Below are 13,280 nucleotides of genomic sequence, written 5' to 3'. Positions count from 1 at the left end.
GACCCATATTTGACTCCTTACTTTGATATACAATCCTTAGCCTCAGAACCTGTTTCTTCATCCATAAAAAGTGAATGATGCTACTTATCTATTTCACATACAAGGATGTGAAAAAAGTGCTTTTAAGCACTTGTCAAGCACTGTAGAATCTAAGCACTGTGGAAAGGTGAGCTGCTTCCTTGCTTATATTAGTATCTTGTTCATGCAAATGTTAGTCCTTTTGGAAAAACAGTTGTTTGTAGATTTGAAACTTATTTGTTCCATAGAAGTTGAATCAAGCTCTAAGTGATGGGTGGATACCCTTCTTTTCTGGTCTTAACCTTCCCTACTCCTTCCTTTACTCAGGACCCTAGCCAACTTGGTCTTTTGCTATATCTCCCACATATGATGCTTAATTTCTCACTCTATGCCTTGGTACACACAACCTTTTTCCCTATGGTAGAGTATCTATTGCTCCTTTATCTCACCTCTTAGAAGAACTGGGGTTTCTTTCAAGGCACAGCTCAATACCACTTCCTACATGAATTCTTCTCTAATCTCCCAAGTGCTAGTGCCTCTTCCAAAATTGCCTTGTATTTTGTATATATGTTGTATAAATATTCTCCCCTTAAGAGTTATGTAAGCCCCTTAAGAGAGGGAACTGTTTCATTTCTGTGTTTCTAACCACAGCATCTGGCAAATAGTGGTACTCAAAAACTGTTTAATTGGTCATTGTCTTAAGAGGCTGTGTTGTTGATGCTTTCAAAATTCTAAATGTGCTGGCAGCTAACTCAAACTATAAATGTTTACAAGAAGTATGTTAACTCACTTTGGCTTGTGATCAGCAAGTACCCAGCTAAACTACACATTTCTGTATTGTTAAAGGTGCTCAGAGATTCTCAGTCCTGTGTCCTGATGTAATAGCCTTCTTGCCACAAGTTTAGGGCTTTAGGATATTAACCTACTAGAATTTAATCCGGTGATACTATTTTTATTCAGTTTAGATAGAAGACAGCCAATTATTATCCTCCAAATCACTTGAAGCTACTCTCCCATCTTCTCCTGTCCCTGACTTCTGTACCCTAGGAAAAGTAATCACATAGTCACAAGCTTTAAACTTGAAAGGGCTTTTTAAAAATCATCTAGCTCTCTTATGGGTGACAAAGGCATGAGATTGAGTGATTTGCCTGAAAACACAGATAGATTCCTATCTCAAACTGATCTTTCCACACCACAAATCTTACAAGAACATTTTCCTCATAGTTTTTTTTTTTTCCCCTTCAGTGAGATTGTCCTTTTGTACTTCTACACTAATCCAGTGTATGATAAAATAACATTAGGATCAAAAATCTAGAAATAGAAGAGACCTCAGAGTCCATCTAATCCAATTTCCTCAATTTTATAGATGAAGGATTAGGGCTATGGAAGCTAAGTACATGAGGCAGCATTCGAACCCAGGTTCTCTGACTCCAGAATCACACTGATGAGCAAATATTGGGTGATTCAGCATTAGCATTGGAATTATAGAATCTTAGAATTAGCAACTTTGAAACCTAACTCAGTTCCTTCCTAAGAGAGAAGAGGAAATCAAGTCCCAGAGAGAGGAAATAACTAGGCCAAGCCTCCCTCTTACCTTAAGCATCTTGGAAGGTAATGATATTTCATCAGAAGGTCAGTGAACTTGAAGACACCAGCAGTCTTAAATCTGGAATACTGAGGGTAAAAAACTTATTTTTTCTAATTTTATAAAATTATATATGCAACTCTACTGCTTAATATACTGAGGACAATGGGAACTGAGAGCTGATTAGAACAGGGTGTGGCACTTTGGACATCCCCACAATCTAGAACAGTTTCTACATAGTTCATAAAGGGATGAGATAAAAGTAAAAATGCAAAAGTAATTCCAGTATCCATTCCCATCTTCGTTACCTTCAGTTGAAATAAACATTTCGTATTTAAAAGAAATCAATTTGTAAAATAACTTTAATCTGATATACATAATTTGTCAAAATTACACTGTGACTCTCAGAAACTTGATCCAAATGTTGTGTTTACATACCATGACAATTTTATAGCCACTAGTTTTCCCAATATTAGGAGCCAATGCTGCTGCTATTGGTCAGTTTAACTTTTTTATAGAAAAAGGCAAAATCAATTCATCCCTATTTTTGGTGATTAACATAAGAAACCAAATCTATGTGGCTTCTATCAGTTGTACCATGAAGGCCACAAAGAAAGCTCTGATTGCTCACCTATTCTGGAGGTGAACCACCTCTAAGACTCTTCCCACTGGGCTTCAGTCATCTATTAATGATATCACCATCACCATAAATGGACCATCCCAGAAAAAGATAAAGGCACCATAACTTTGAGAATCACAAGAAGCCTTGAGAGTATAAAATTCTCAGGCTCAGAAACAGAGGCAAAATGCATAGTATTATTAATGACTTAATGGTTTTATCAACCCCTGTTACTTTATCCCAAATATTACAGACTACAGTCAGTTTTTATCACTGATGTTCAGTTTCATCAAAATCAAGCCTCTACCATCCAGAGGTCCCAATACTGAAGAAGACAATCCTTCATTAATGAGGACAACTGAAACAGCTGGGATCAGTCTATTTCATGGCAGATTTCTCTTTGAGTGCTTCCTTCAGGTGTAGCCATATGTTGGCTGTGATGCCTAAGGTGCTGACAAATGGCCTCGAGTCAATGGCACCTCAGAAGAAAAACAATCACTCGGCTTTGGTTTGCTGCTTCAGACTGCCAAGGAGGAGGATGGGGAGAAGAAACATGGCTGAGCATATAGTGAAGCACATTTGGGCCCCAGCCAGCCAGTACACTGTGAAGAGAAAACATCATTATCTTACCATCAAGGATATTGAACTGAAGAACTTTCCCAATCTCCTATCACTTGGTTTCAATGTGTGCTGCATTTACTTACCTCAATGAAACTTCCACTGATAGACAGACTTAACCAAAACCTACTTTTAAATGGAAATTCACTAGAGACTATGCTGATAAGCTAGATTATAATAAATATGCTCATAGTAAAAGGGGGGGGGGGGAAAGGTGAGAAAAGCATTCCAGTTATGATGGTTGGTGAAAGCAGAGGAAAATGATGTAAGGAATGTATGGGACTTGTTCAAGGAAGACCCTGGAGACCTTGAAACAAAAAGTCAATGGTCAGTCTCCTGGCCCTTGACCTCAAGAGCAGAATTCAACTTTTAAAAGTCATGAAAAAAGCTGAAAAATGAGCAAAAACAACAAGAAAAATTCTGACCATGGAGAGCTACTATGGTGACAGTCACCAATTATAATGATCAAGACACATGCTCAGAAAAGGAAAATAATGTCAAAATGCCTATGTGCATTTTGTGCACATATGTGCTCAAATAGAAATGTGATTTGTGTCTCAGACCCAAAAAGTCCTCCTGAAAGAGTTCAAAAAGGATTTTTAAAATAATTTGAGATAGAAGAAAAAATGGAAAAAGAAATGAGTTATGCAAGAGAACCATGAAAAAAAGTCCAACAGCTTGGAAAAGGAAGCACAAAAATGGAAAAAGAAAAAACTCTTTAAAAATAAAACTGTAGAAAGAGGTACAAAAATCCATTCAAGAAAACAGCTCCTTAAAAAGCAGAATTGAATTTAATAATCTAGAAACTATCGTCACAGAGATAAACCCATGGGAGCTAAATTTTAAAAAGTGCAGAGAATGGATAAATTTTGAAACAGATGCTAAAAACAAGACATCAGTAGTTTTCTTTCCAAATGAATCATTGCCTTACTTGGAAACACTAGTTTCAGCTATGTTAATGAGATTAGGAACCAAAAAGTAAGAAGTGAAAGAAGAGGAAATAGTAGCAATGTAGATGTTTTTCCTGGGGACTTGTCACCCCATTACTTAGTAGATTTCAGCAGCTCCCTGTTACCTCCAGAATCTGTTTGACATTTAAAGCCCTTCTTCACAATCTGGGCACTTCATACTTTTCTAGTCTTCTCACATTTTATTTTAATAGAACTTTATGTATGATTAGCTACACTAACCTACTTAACTGCTTCTTTCATTAAAGACCCTATCTCAATCTCTAGCATAAATCCTATCTTTCGCAGAAATCTTCCCAATCCCTCTAGTGCTTTCTCCTCCAAGATGACCTTCTAACTATTCTGTATATGCTATATATATATGTTGCACATACCTATTTATTTTCATTTTTCTCTCCCCAACTGGAATGTAAGTTCTTTGAGGACAAGACAGTTTTTGTCTCTGTATAGCTCTAGGACATAGCACAGTGCCCAAAACACACAATATACTTAATAAATGCTTGCTGATTAACTTACTGAGAGGAAGCAGAGATATAGGTTAATAGCATGAAAGAGTAGTGGGTCAAGTATAAGGAGATACCTGGGCATATTTGTGGGCATTAAGGAAGGAGCCAGTCTAGAGAAAGATTGAAGATTAGTGGTACAATCAAAAAGACAAGGACACAGAAAAGAGAATGGATTAGGATCAAAGACAAGTAAAGGGTTGGCCTTAATAAGAAAGGATACTTCTATGCTAGACACTAGAACAAAGGGAGAGGACTGGGATAGGGAATAAAAGATTTTGAGGTACAAGATGGGAAGAGGCAGCAGCTCACAACTGGTTTCTTGGTGAAGTAGGTGGCGAGGTCCTCTGCTAAGGGATGGGGAAAAGAGGACATAGTATATAGATGGCTAGAAAAGAGAAGAGGAAGGAAGGAATCGTTGCTATGGGGAATATAACAGAGAATAAAAGGATTGCTGCACAGTAACGCATGGCCATTTGTTACAAAGTAATAACCATTATGCACCTTGCATGATTGTAAGAATTCCTCCAACCACATCCATGTAGGAGCAGAAGAAGATGGATGGTATGAAAGTGGCCCAGAACTGAGGTTTGATTAAAAGATGAGGAAGAAAAGGACCAGGAATCTGGGACAGGACAGCCTAAAGTGAACTGGTCAACCACAGGGTCAAAAATGTGAAGACCATGATGGTGGATTCTGGTAGAACAGGAAGGGATGGAGAGACTCAAAGTCATAATGAAAATAAAAATAAGTTCAGTATAAGAGAGGTTCAGGGGAGTGTGAGCAAACAGGCGAGCGTGGTCAAAGGAATTTTACCAATATTTCAACCCAAAGAATTGAAGCAACTTGCCCAAATTTACACAGCAAATTAGTGGCAAAGCCAAGCATTTTCCTGCCTCCCAGAGTAAGGAAAGATAATCTAATACCATATATTGTCTGAAGGAGCCTTGAGAAACCACAGCTGATGGAGTCAGCATACTTTGGAAATGAAATTTCATTTCATTCATTCATTTAGAAATGAAAAGTGTGTCTTTGGGTCTCAGCATAATTTGCATATTCACTACCCGCTTCTTCACCATTGAGATGCATAATTAGAATCATTAACTAAGTCCTAAAGATGGAACATCTAATAAATACCAGAGGGAGGAGGAGCAAGCCCAAATCCTCACCTCATACCTAGCATTCCAATGCCTGGTAGCAAAAACAAAAAACAAACAAACAAACAAAAACCCATCCCGAATGGGACGGGAGCCAACAAAAAACCTCTCCTCATTCCTCTCCTACCCATTCCCTCCCACCATAGAGGATGCAAGTCTCACATTGCCTTGCAAGTATGTGGACAAGTAACCCAAGGACACAAAGTGATGAAACCCAATTTTCTAATGAGATCTGCACATCTTGCTTCAACTTTTATGTTGTCCTTCAGAATCTTCCCTGCACACCTCCTCCCTTGCCAGAAGCCCTTCATTTCCATATTTTAAGCTGTGCTACAGAAATCCTAGATTGTTCTCAACACTCAGTGGCCAAGCTTCTAGTGATAACCTTCTTCACCTAAGCTTGTTCTCAGACTCCCAGCTCATCCTTTATCAGATACATACATCAAGCTTTACCAGCTTAGTTAAGAACCTGTCTAAGCTTGTGTTTCACTAATAGAGACTTCAGGAATTTTGCCTTGTCACAAAGAAGAATTTTCATTTGAATTTTTGACAGCCCCAGAAAAACCCAAACTATTAGCCTTAAGAATATTTTCACTGACACCTTTTTATCAAAAGCAGCAAAATGACAAGGGCGATTAATTTGAGATTATCATTGCTACCATCTCTGGCAAATGAACAAATGACCCCAAATGAGGAGGCAAATAAGACTGAGAAAGGAGTTTTGAGCCAAAATAACTGAAAATTGCTTGTATGTTACTTAGCCTGTGTTTGAACATCCCTACTCCTAGCCATTCCCCCAAAATAAACTTACCTGTTGCTGAGACAATGGGTCCCATAGCTCTGGCCAGAGCTCCCAGGCTCCTCAGTGTCCCCATTATTGTGCCTTTTTGGCTTGCTGAGCCTGTGTGAAGAAAACAGCAATTTCAACACGTATATTACCAGAAAGCACTACTTTGAATACTTTGGTTCATATGGGACTTTTTAAAATTTATTCTCCTTGAGGCATAGGCCTAATGGTTGGATCTCTGGGTGTGCACATTTTAGTTACATGTTAGTAAACTTGTTTTCATCTTAAACTTGAATTCCAGACATGCAGGATAGCTTGTGCAAAAGTACAGACATTGAAGATGGAAAATACCCTCCAGAAATTTGCCCTATGAATCTCCAGTGTTGCCCAATGTGGAAAGTAGGCTTTTTTCTATTATGAGAACATCAAATAAATCAGAAGTTCACTGGTAGTAATATTTCTGATGATGAGATAGCCCTTTTCCATACCAAGGTCAGGTCCTTTGCCTGTGTCCTTGACCCCCTCCCCTCCCATCTTCTCCAGGAAATTTCCCCCTCTATCTTCAGTCTCACATAGACCGGTTCCTCTTCTACTGCCTAGGTTTATATCCTTTAAAAAAAAAAATTGATCCTACCACCACCTTAAGTTTTTATCCTATATCTTTTATCACTTTCTTAATCAAATTGGAGGTGGAGGGAAAGCTATCCTCTTTCTATCCATTTCTTCACCTTCTCATTCAATTCTTTCAATCTAGCTTCTAATCTACCACTAAGCTGAAACTACTTTCCCCAAAACTATCAGTGATTTCTAATTTAAGAAATCTAATAGCTGAGTTTTTTTTTTTTCCTCCACTTTCATCCTCCTCAACTCTTTCTGCTACATTTGACCACCTTCTCCTCTTACTGTTTCCTGCGTAGGACTTCATGACATGACTTCCTCCCTGACTGTCCTTTTCATTCTCCTCTGCTAGCATATCATCCCTATCACAGCCCCTAACTGAGCTATTACACAAAGCTCTGCCCCACGAACCTTTCTGTCTCCCTACAGTTTCTTTGTACCTGCCTCAGCTCCCATGTTATCTCTGAGCAGATGACTCCCAGATAGAGACAGTGTCATTAGCCCCAATCTCACTTCTAAGTTTCAGCCTTAAATCACTAGCTGTCCATAGGACATTTCAAACTGAACATTCCAGAAAACACGTCCAAAACAAAACTCGTTATCTTTCAACCAAAGCCCACTCTTATGAACTTTTCTATTTCTATCAAAAGTGCTACCATTCTAGCAGTTTCCCAATTTGGCAATTTCAGAATTATCTTCAGCTGCTTACTTTTCCTCACTCTACACATCTTCTCAGTTGTTCAATCTTACTATTTCTGCCTATTGTATCTCTCATATCTCTCTCCCCTTCAACACTCACACAACCACCTCCCCCATTTCTGGCCCTCATCACCTCTCACCTGGACTATTAGAATAGCCTTCTAACCAATCTCCTAGCTTCCAATCTCTCACCACTCCAATGCAAACTCCACACAGCTACCCTTTGAGAACGGATCCTGAAGACCACATCACTCCCCTATAAAACCTCTACTGGCTTTCTATTGCCATCAAGCTCACATATAAACTTCTGTTTAGCTTGTAAAGCCCTTCATGGGCCCAGCCTCTCTCTCCTATCAAGTTAGACATCGCTTCCATCCCACACTATGGTCCACACAAATTGACCTTTTCACTTCTCACCCTTTCATTATTGTACCTCTGCACTGGCCATCCTCCCATCTCTCACCTCTCTCTGTTCTAAAGAATCCTCTTCCTTCAAAAAGCAGCCCAAACACCCACTTCTACATAAAACCTTCCTGATTACCCATAACTTCTAGAGCTCCCTCCCTATTTTGTACTTATTTTGAATTTGTTACGTATACATATATATATATATATGTATATATGCAGAGCTATATATGCATCTTGTATGTATATATACACATGATATGTATGTAGTACCAATTATTCCTAGCTGGGTTTCTTCTAGCTAGTAATATAAAGTACAGTAAAACCTAGATCAATCAATTACCGAGACTAAAGACCACTAAATCAGCAAATAGTCTTATGGCCAGTCCTAGACTGGGCTATTTGTAGAAACTATAGCCCTCCAGTGGAGCTCTCCATTCTACCTGGATACGGTCTATATGGATTTGACAAAGGAATAAAGACTTGAAGATAGTATATACTAAAGGATGGATTGGGGGGGGGGGGTTCCAGGCTGGAAGGGCTCTAAAAAGTCAGAGAAGCTAAGACCAGCATGGGCTAAGTTAATCCTGGAAGGCTTCAGGGAAAAGGTGGGATTGGAACGGGGCTTTAAGGGATGAGGGAGGGTCAGACAGAGAAGGTCCATCAGTAAGCCTTGTCTCCCTGTCCTTGACAGACGAGGGCCAGCTCTCAGATGCCTAGAACTCCAATGACATTAGTTTAGAGCCCCACTCTCACCACCCCAACCCCCCAGCAAAAAAAGCTTCTTACCATAACTAGAGACTACGGCCGACAGACAAGGTACCACGATGGCAGCAGCTGCAAGAGAAAGTCCAGGTGAGCCTCCCCGTAAGTAGCCCTGAGTTTACCTCTACCCAAAGGAGACCTGAGCCTGCATCCGGAGCCCTGTAGGCTCTTCCTCAATATAATCATGAACAAATCTCCCCAGGTTTCTGCACAAATACTTCTGGGCTGTCAGCAAATGGCTCTGATTAAGGCCTTGGTTATATGCAAGGAGGAGGAACAGGCTCCAAGGCTGAAGTAACCCCCCAGTCTCAGAAGGCATCTTCCAAGGTAGTGGGGTGGAATATATCTTCAGTTGAGAAGGCCCTGGGCCCCTTCTGGGGGTCATTAGGGAGTTTCCCAGAACTTCTGCAAACTGGCCTGGGACTGCAGTAAAAACAGTGAGATGAATAGCAGCCTGGGAAGCAGAAGACCTGAATCTGGAGGTTTGAATCTACCATTTATTAAGCTTGGACAACTCATTTAACTGCTCTGCACCTTGGTTTTCTTCTTGGTAAAATGGGGAGAACAGCTGAATTACTGCCCCATATGCTTAATGAGGAGGGCATTAAGAAGTATAGAAATGATGGCTATTATCTTTTTCTTTTCTCCATAAGCATAGAAGACTGCATAGAAGAGGAACTAGTGGGGAGGAAAGGGAAGAACAAAGGTTGAGAACGAATGGCATTAATGTAGGCGGCCATTAGAACCCGTGGTGAGAAGTGTTTGTATAATATGTATTTAGGTAGATGTGTATGCTTGACTGTCAGCCTCAGCTGCTATGTCATCCTAGAACTTGTCAGCACCTGGGGCCTCCTCATCCTGGAATAGCCTTCCACTGGATTGACTTCCTTCTCAAGTTCTTCCTAGAGCCTCCATTTTGGGGAAGGGCGAGCTCAGCCCTCCTGCTTTCTTCGGACAAAGCCACTAAGGCTCAGAACTAGTGCAGCTTTCCCTCCTTTGAAGGCAAGCTCCTTGAGAGAGCAAGCTCCTCTTTTTCCTTGCTTTAGTATCCCTAGCTTTAATCTTTCCTGGTAGTATTATGTAATACTCATTATACTATGAACACAAGATATTATTAACTCTTCAAAACCTTTTCACATACCACCTCTCATTTAATCCTCATGTTTTCTTAATAGGTGGGTATTGTCACTGTCCCTACTTAGCAGCTGAGGATGCTCAAGGCTGAAGTAATTTGCCAAGTGTTAAAGCAAGGAAAACTACCTATCATCTGGCCCCTAAAACTTTTCACAATCTGCCTCCAACTTAACTTCCTGGGTCCACCGTACATCATGGTACCTCCATACCTTTGCCCAGGCCATCCCCCCTAGCCTTCCTCCTCCTTACCTCTCACAACAGCTTCTGTACCACCTCCGCTAAGAAAGCTTTCATGATCACCCTAGTTGTGAGTGTGCTCTCCTTTCTCCCCAGATTATTATGTACATATTCCTTTAATTATACACTGTACCCTCAGCTCCCCCTCAGAATATAAACTCCTTGAGAGCAGGGGCTAGTTTATGTTCTGAATTTGAATTCCCAGTACCTGGCATCCAGAAATCATTTAACTTGCTAGATAGGATCAAAGAAACATTTATTAATTGCCTAATACCTGTGATCATCCAGCACATGGAGTGAGATTTTTTTTTTTTTTTACTAATGACCGCTCCTCAGGGTACAGAGAGTATTCATCTCTTCCCAAATCTAACTGTAGGGGCAGCTAAACGGTACAATGTGTAAAGCACTGGCCCTGAGCTCAAATCCAGCCTCAGATATTTAACAATGACTAGCTGTGTGATCCTGGGCAACTCACTTAACCTCAACTGCCTACTCCCCTCCCCCCCAAAAAAAAGAAAAAGAAAAAAGGAATCCAAATCTTAACTGTAGCAGCCACTCATACTTTCAATGGCCCCAGGCAAGAAAAATATGGGCACTACCTTAAGCCATAAGCAGCTGAGTCCTAATAACCCACCTGACACCTTCCCCTCACCTGCCTCCAGGGAAACTCACTCACCGAAGGCATACAGGAGCAGCCCCACACCCAGCATGGTCACGTTCCAAGCCCATCCAATTACCAAGAATGCTGGAATCAAGAGTAAGATGGCCTGCAAGAAAACAACTCCACAGTGGTTAGGGATCCTGGGCTATGCCAAATCAGACTGGCCTATGGTTTTTTTTCCCAGGGGATCAATTCTTTCAAAAAGGGGCCTGGGTGCTCTGTACTGGTGAGAAGGATCAGTTCCAGGGAAGGGAAAGGTTGCTTCCCCCTTGCTTGGGCCACTCTTGATGAGGATGGGAGGAAGGGAGGGACAGATTGGGCATCAAGGGGAAAGGAGCCATGGTTACCCGCTTCACAGCTTGAATCTCACATCCTGGCTTGATCCGTCGAGCATAGCCTCCTTGGATGACTGCCATGGTGATCCCGATAAAGAAAAACATCTGCCCCTGCTGCATGCTGGGGAGGGAGCGAGATGTCCCATCAGCAATGAGAGTGTGTATCCCAGGAGAGGTTTTGCTTCCAGGATCCCACCCCCCCTCCCAGGCCACCCCTGCCGGGCCACAGCCACTTCTCACAGCTTTTCAGTCTTAGAGCCACAGACACCAGCTCCTGCCAGCAGTGTTCATGGGGAGACGAGGTAGCCCCCTTCTGTGCGGCTGAAGCAGGCAAACACCCGCCAGGAGAACAGCCCCTCTCCACCCCAGTACCTCTGGGGACAAGGGTGAACCTCACTCTCAAAATCAGCAGGAGTTATCAGACACCATTCAGTCCAGTCCCTCCTTACACAGGGAATTCATCTACAACATTTCCAGCCACAAACATGGTTATCATGCTTCTACCTGAAGACTTCCAGTGATGGAGAAATCATTACCTCCTATGGCCATCCACTATACATTTTAAAACATTAGAATATTTAGTATAAACTTAATATAGAACATCATTATGATCCATCAGTATTGCTTAGAAGCTCTTTATATTTTTACAAATTTAATACATGAAATGTATTTCATGCAAAACATTAATTTCAAAACTTTTCATTAAGTTCACTATTTTTTTAGTTTCTATCTTCATATCTTGTCTGTTCCTTTTCATTCAGTCTTCTTATCTGGTTATCATTAGTTGAGCAGAAGCTCCTCTCCCATTTTGAATTATTTCAGGATCTTTCCCAATTTCCTCATTTGTTATAGATCTAAACTGTGATTACACCCCAACAATATAAGGAGTTGCTCTTTCATTAACTTTCCTTACCAATATAGACCAGCACTCTCAGCATCTTAGAGTCTTAGAATTGCCTGAGTACTGAGAGGTGGGTGGGGTGCTTGCCTAGGGGTCCCAAAGCGGGATCTACCTGTCAGTGGGACTTGAACCCAAGTTTCTCTTAACTCCAAAGCCATTTCTCATGCTGCTAGTTGTATTTATACTATACCAAGTTGCCACATTTTGTTTACCTGTTCCTCTATTGTTGGGACATTTAGGTTGCTTCTAGCTTTTAAAAATAAACATAATATTTCTATGAAAACCTTTGAGGGATATTTATCATTATTGCTTTCTGATGAGTTTTTAATGTATATTTCCAACAGTGGGATTGATAGGTCAGAAGAAATGATTATTTTTGTTACATTTTGTTTCAATGTATTAGAAAGATTGTTCTCCGGAAAGATTCTACATGTGCAATCCTACCCACAACAAATGAGTGTCTGTCTTGTCAGAACTCTACCATCGAGTTACTGTGGCTTTAATCAGCTGTGCCCCTTTGATGGGTGTGAGGTGGTAACTCAAAGGTTGTTTTTTTGTTGTTGTTGTTTTTTTTTTAAATCTCCATGTAGTAGGAACAGCTAGATGGCACAACAGAGTCAGGCTCTGGCATCAGGAGGACCCAAGTTTAAATATGGCCTCAGACATTTGTAGTTGGTGACCCTGGACAAGTCATTTAACCCCAAATGCCTCCAAAATTTTTAAATGTCCTTTTCCATATATTAAATTGAATTCTATTTGCAGTTTCCACTCATTGATGCTAAATCTGATCCCAGGAAGGACATTCCTCCTCCTACATGATACCCCTTCTAGTACTTGAAGACAGCTGTTGGAACCTCCAGTTCCATGATTCTGCTCCCCAACTCTTTTTTCTGCCAAGGAGTAAAAAGATTTCATCTCAATATAAGAGAAAAAATTTTAACCATCACAGCTAATTAAAAGTGGAATCTTTCCTTATGAAACTATGAGTTTTCCCAATCACTGAAAGTATCCAAGTAGAAACTTGATGACAAACTACTGGGAAACCTATAAAGATGACTACTATCATGAATTAAGAGATTGAACTAGATGACCAGTTAAATTCTTACTTTGTTTTACATACTTTTAAGTTTAACCTTCATTATTAACATTCCTCCATCACTTTTTTAAAAGTCTAATCAAAATAATAAATCATGTCCTGATTTCCAAGTTATAAATGTTCTCGCTGAAAATAAATTTTCTTTTTTTTTTTTTTTTTTTTTTTTTTGGCCTT

The 13,280-nt window shown here is 40.3% G+C and overlaps 1 protein-coding gene across 5 annotated transcripts in view; it reads right to left on the bottom strand.

Annotated features, from left to right (window-relative positions):
• Positions 1–1,947: 1,947 nt before the first annotated feature.
• The window catches only part of MFSD10 (major facilitator superfamily domain containing 10), a 28,108-nt gene continuing 16,775 nt past the window's right edge, over positions 1,948–13,280 (bottom strand). For all 5 annotated transcript variants that reach the window (XM_074272418.1, XM_074272419.1, XM_074272420.1 and 2 more), the window contains exons 9-13: positions 11,122–11,230; positions 10,790–10,880; positions 8,767–8,814; positions 6,280–6,369; positions 1,948–2,824 (exon numbers count right to left, since the gene is read on the bottom strand). In XM_074272418.1, the coding sequence (XP_074128519.1) occupies positions 2,718–2,824; positions 6,280–6,369; positions 8,767–8,814; positions 10,790–10,880; positions 11,122–11,230 (445 nt within the window). In that variant the 3' untranslated portion in view covers positions 1,948–2,717. The remainder of the gene's footprint in view (positions 2,825–6,279; positions 6,370–8,766; positions 8,815–10,789; positions 10,881–11,121; positions 11,231–13,280) is intronic.

This window comes from Sminthopsis crassicaudata, chromosome 6, assembly GCF_048593235.1.
Source record: "Sminthopsis crassicaudata isolate SCR6 chromosome 6, ASM4859323v1, whole genome shotgun sequence".
Lineage (NCBI taxonomy): Eukaryota > Metazoa > Chordata > Mammalia > Dasyuromorphia > Dasyuridae > Sminthopsis > Sminthopsis crassicaudata.
The sequence above is the reverse complement of the archived record's forward strand: the minus strand, read 5'-3'. Positions and strand labels throughout refer to the sequence as shown.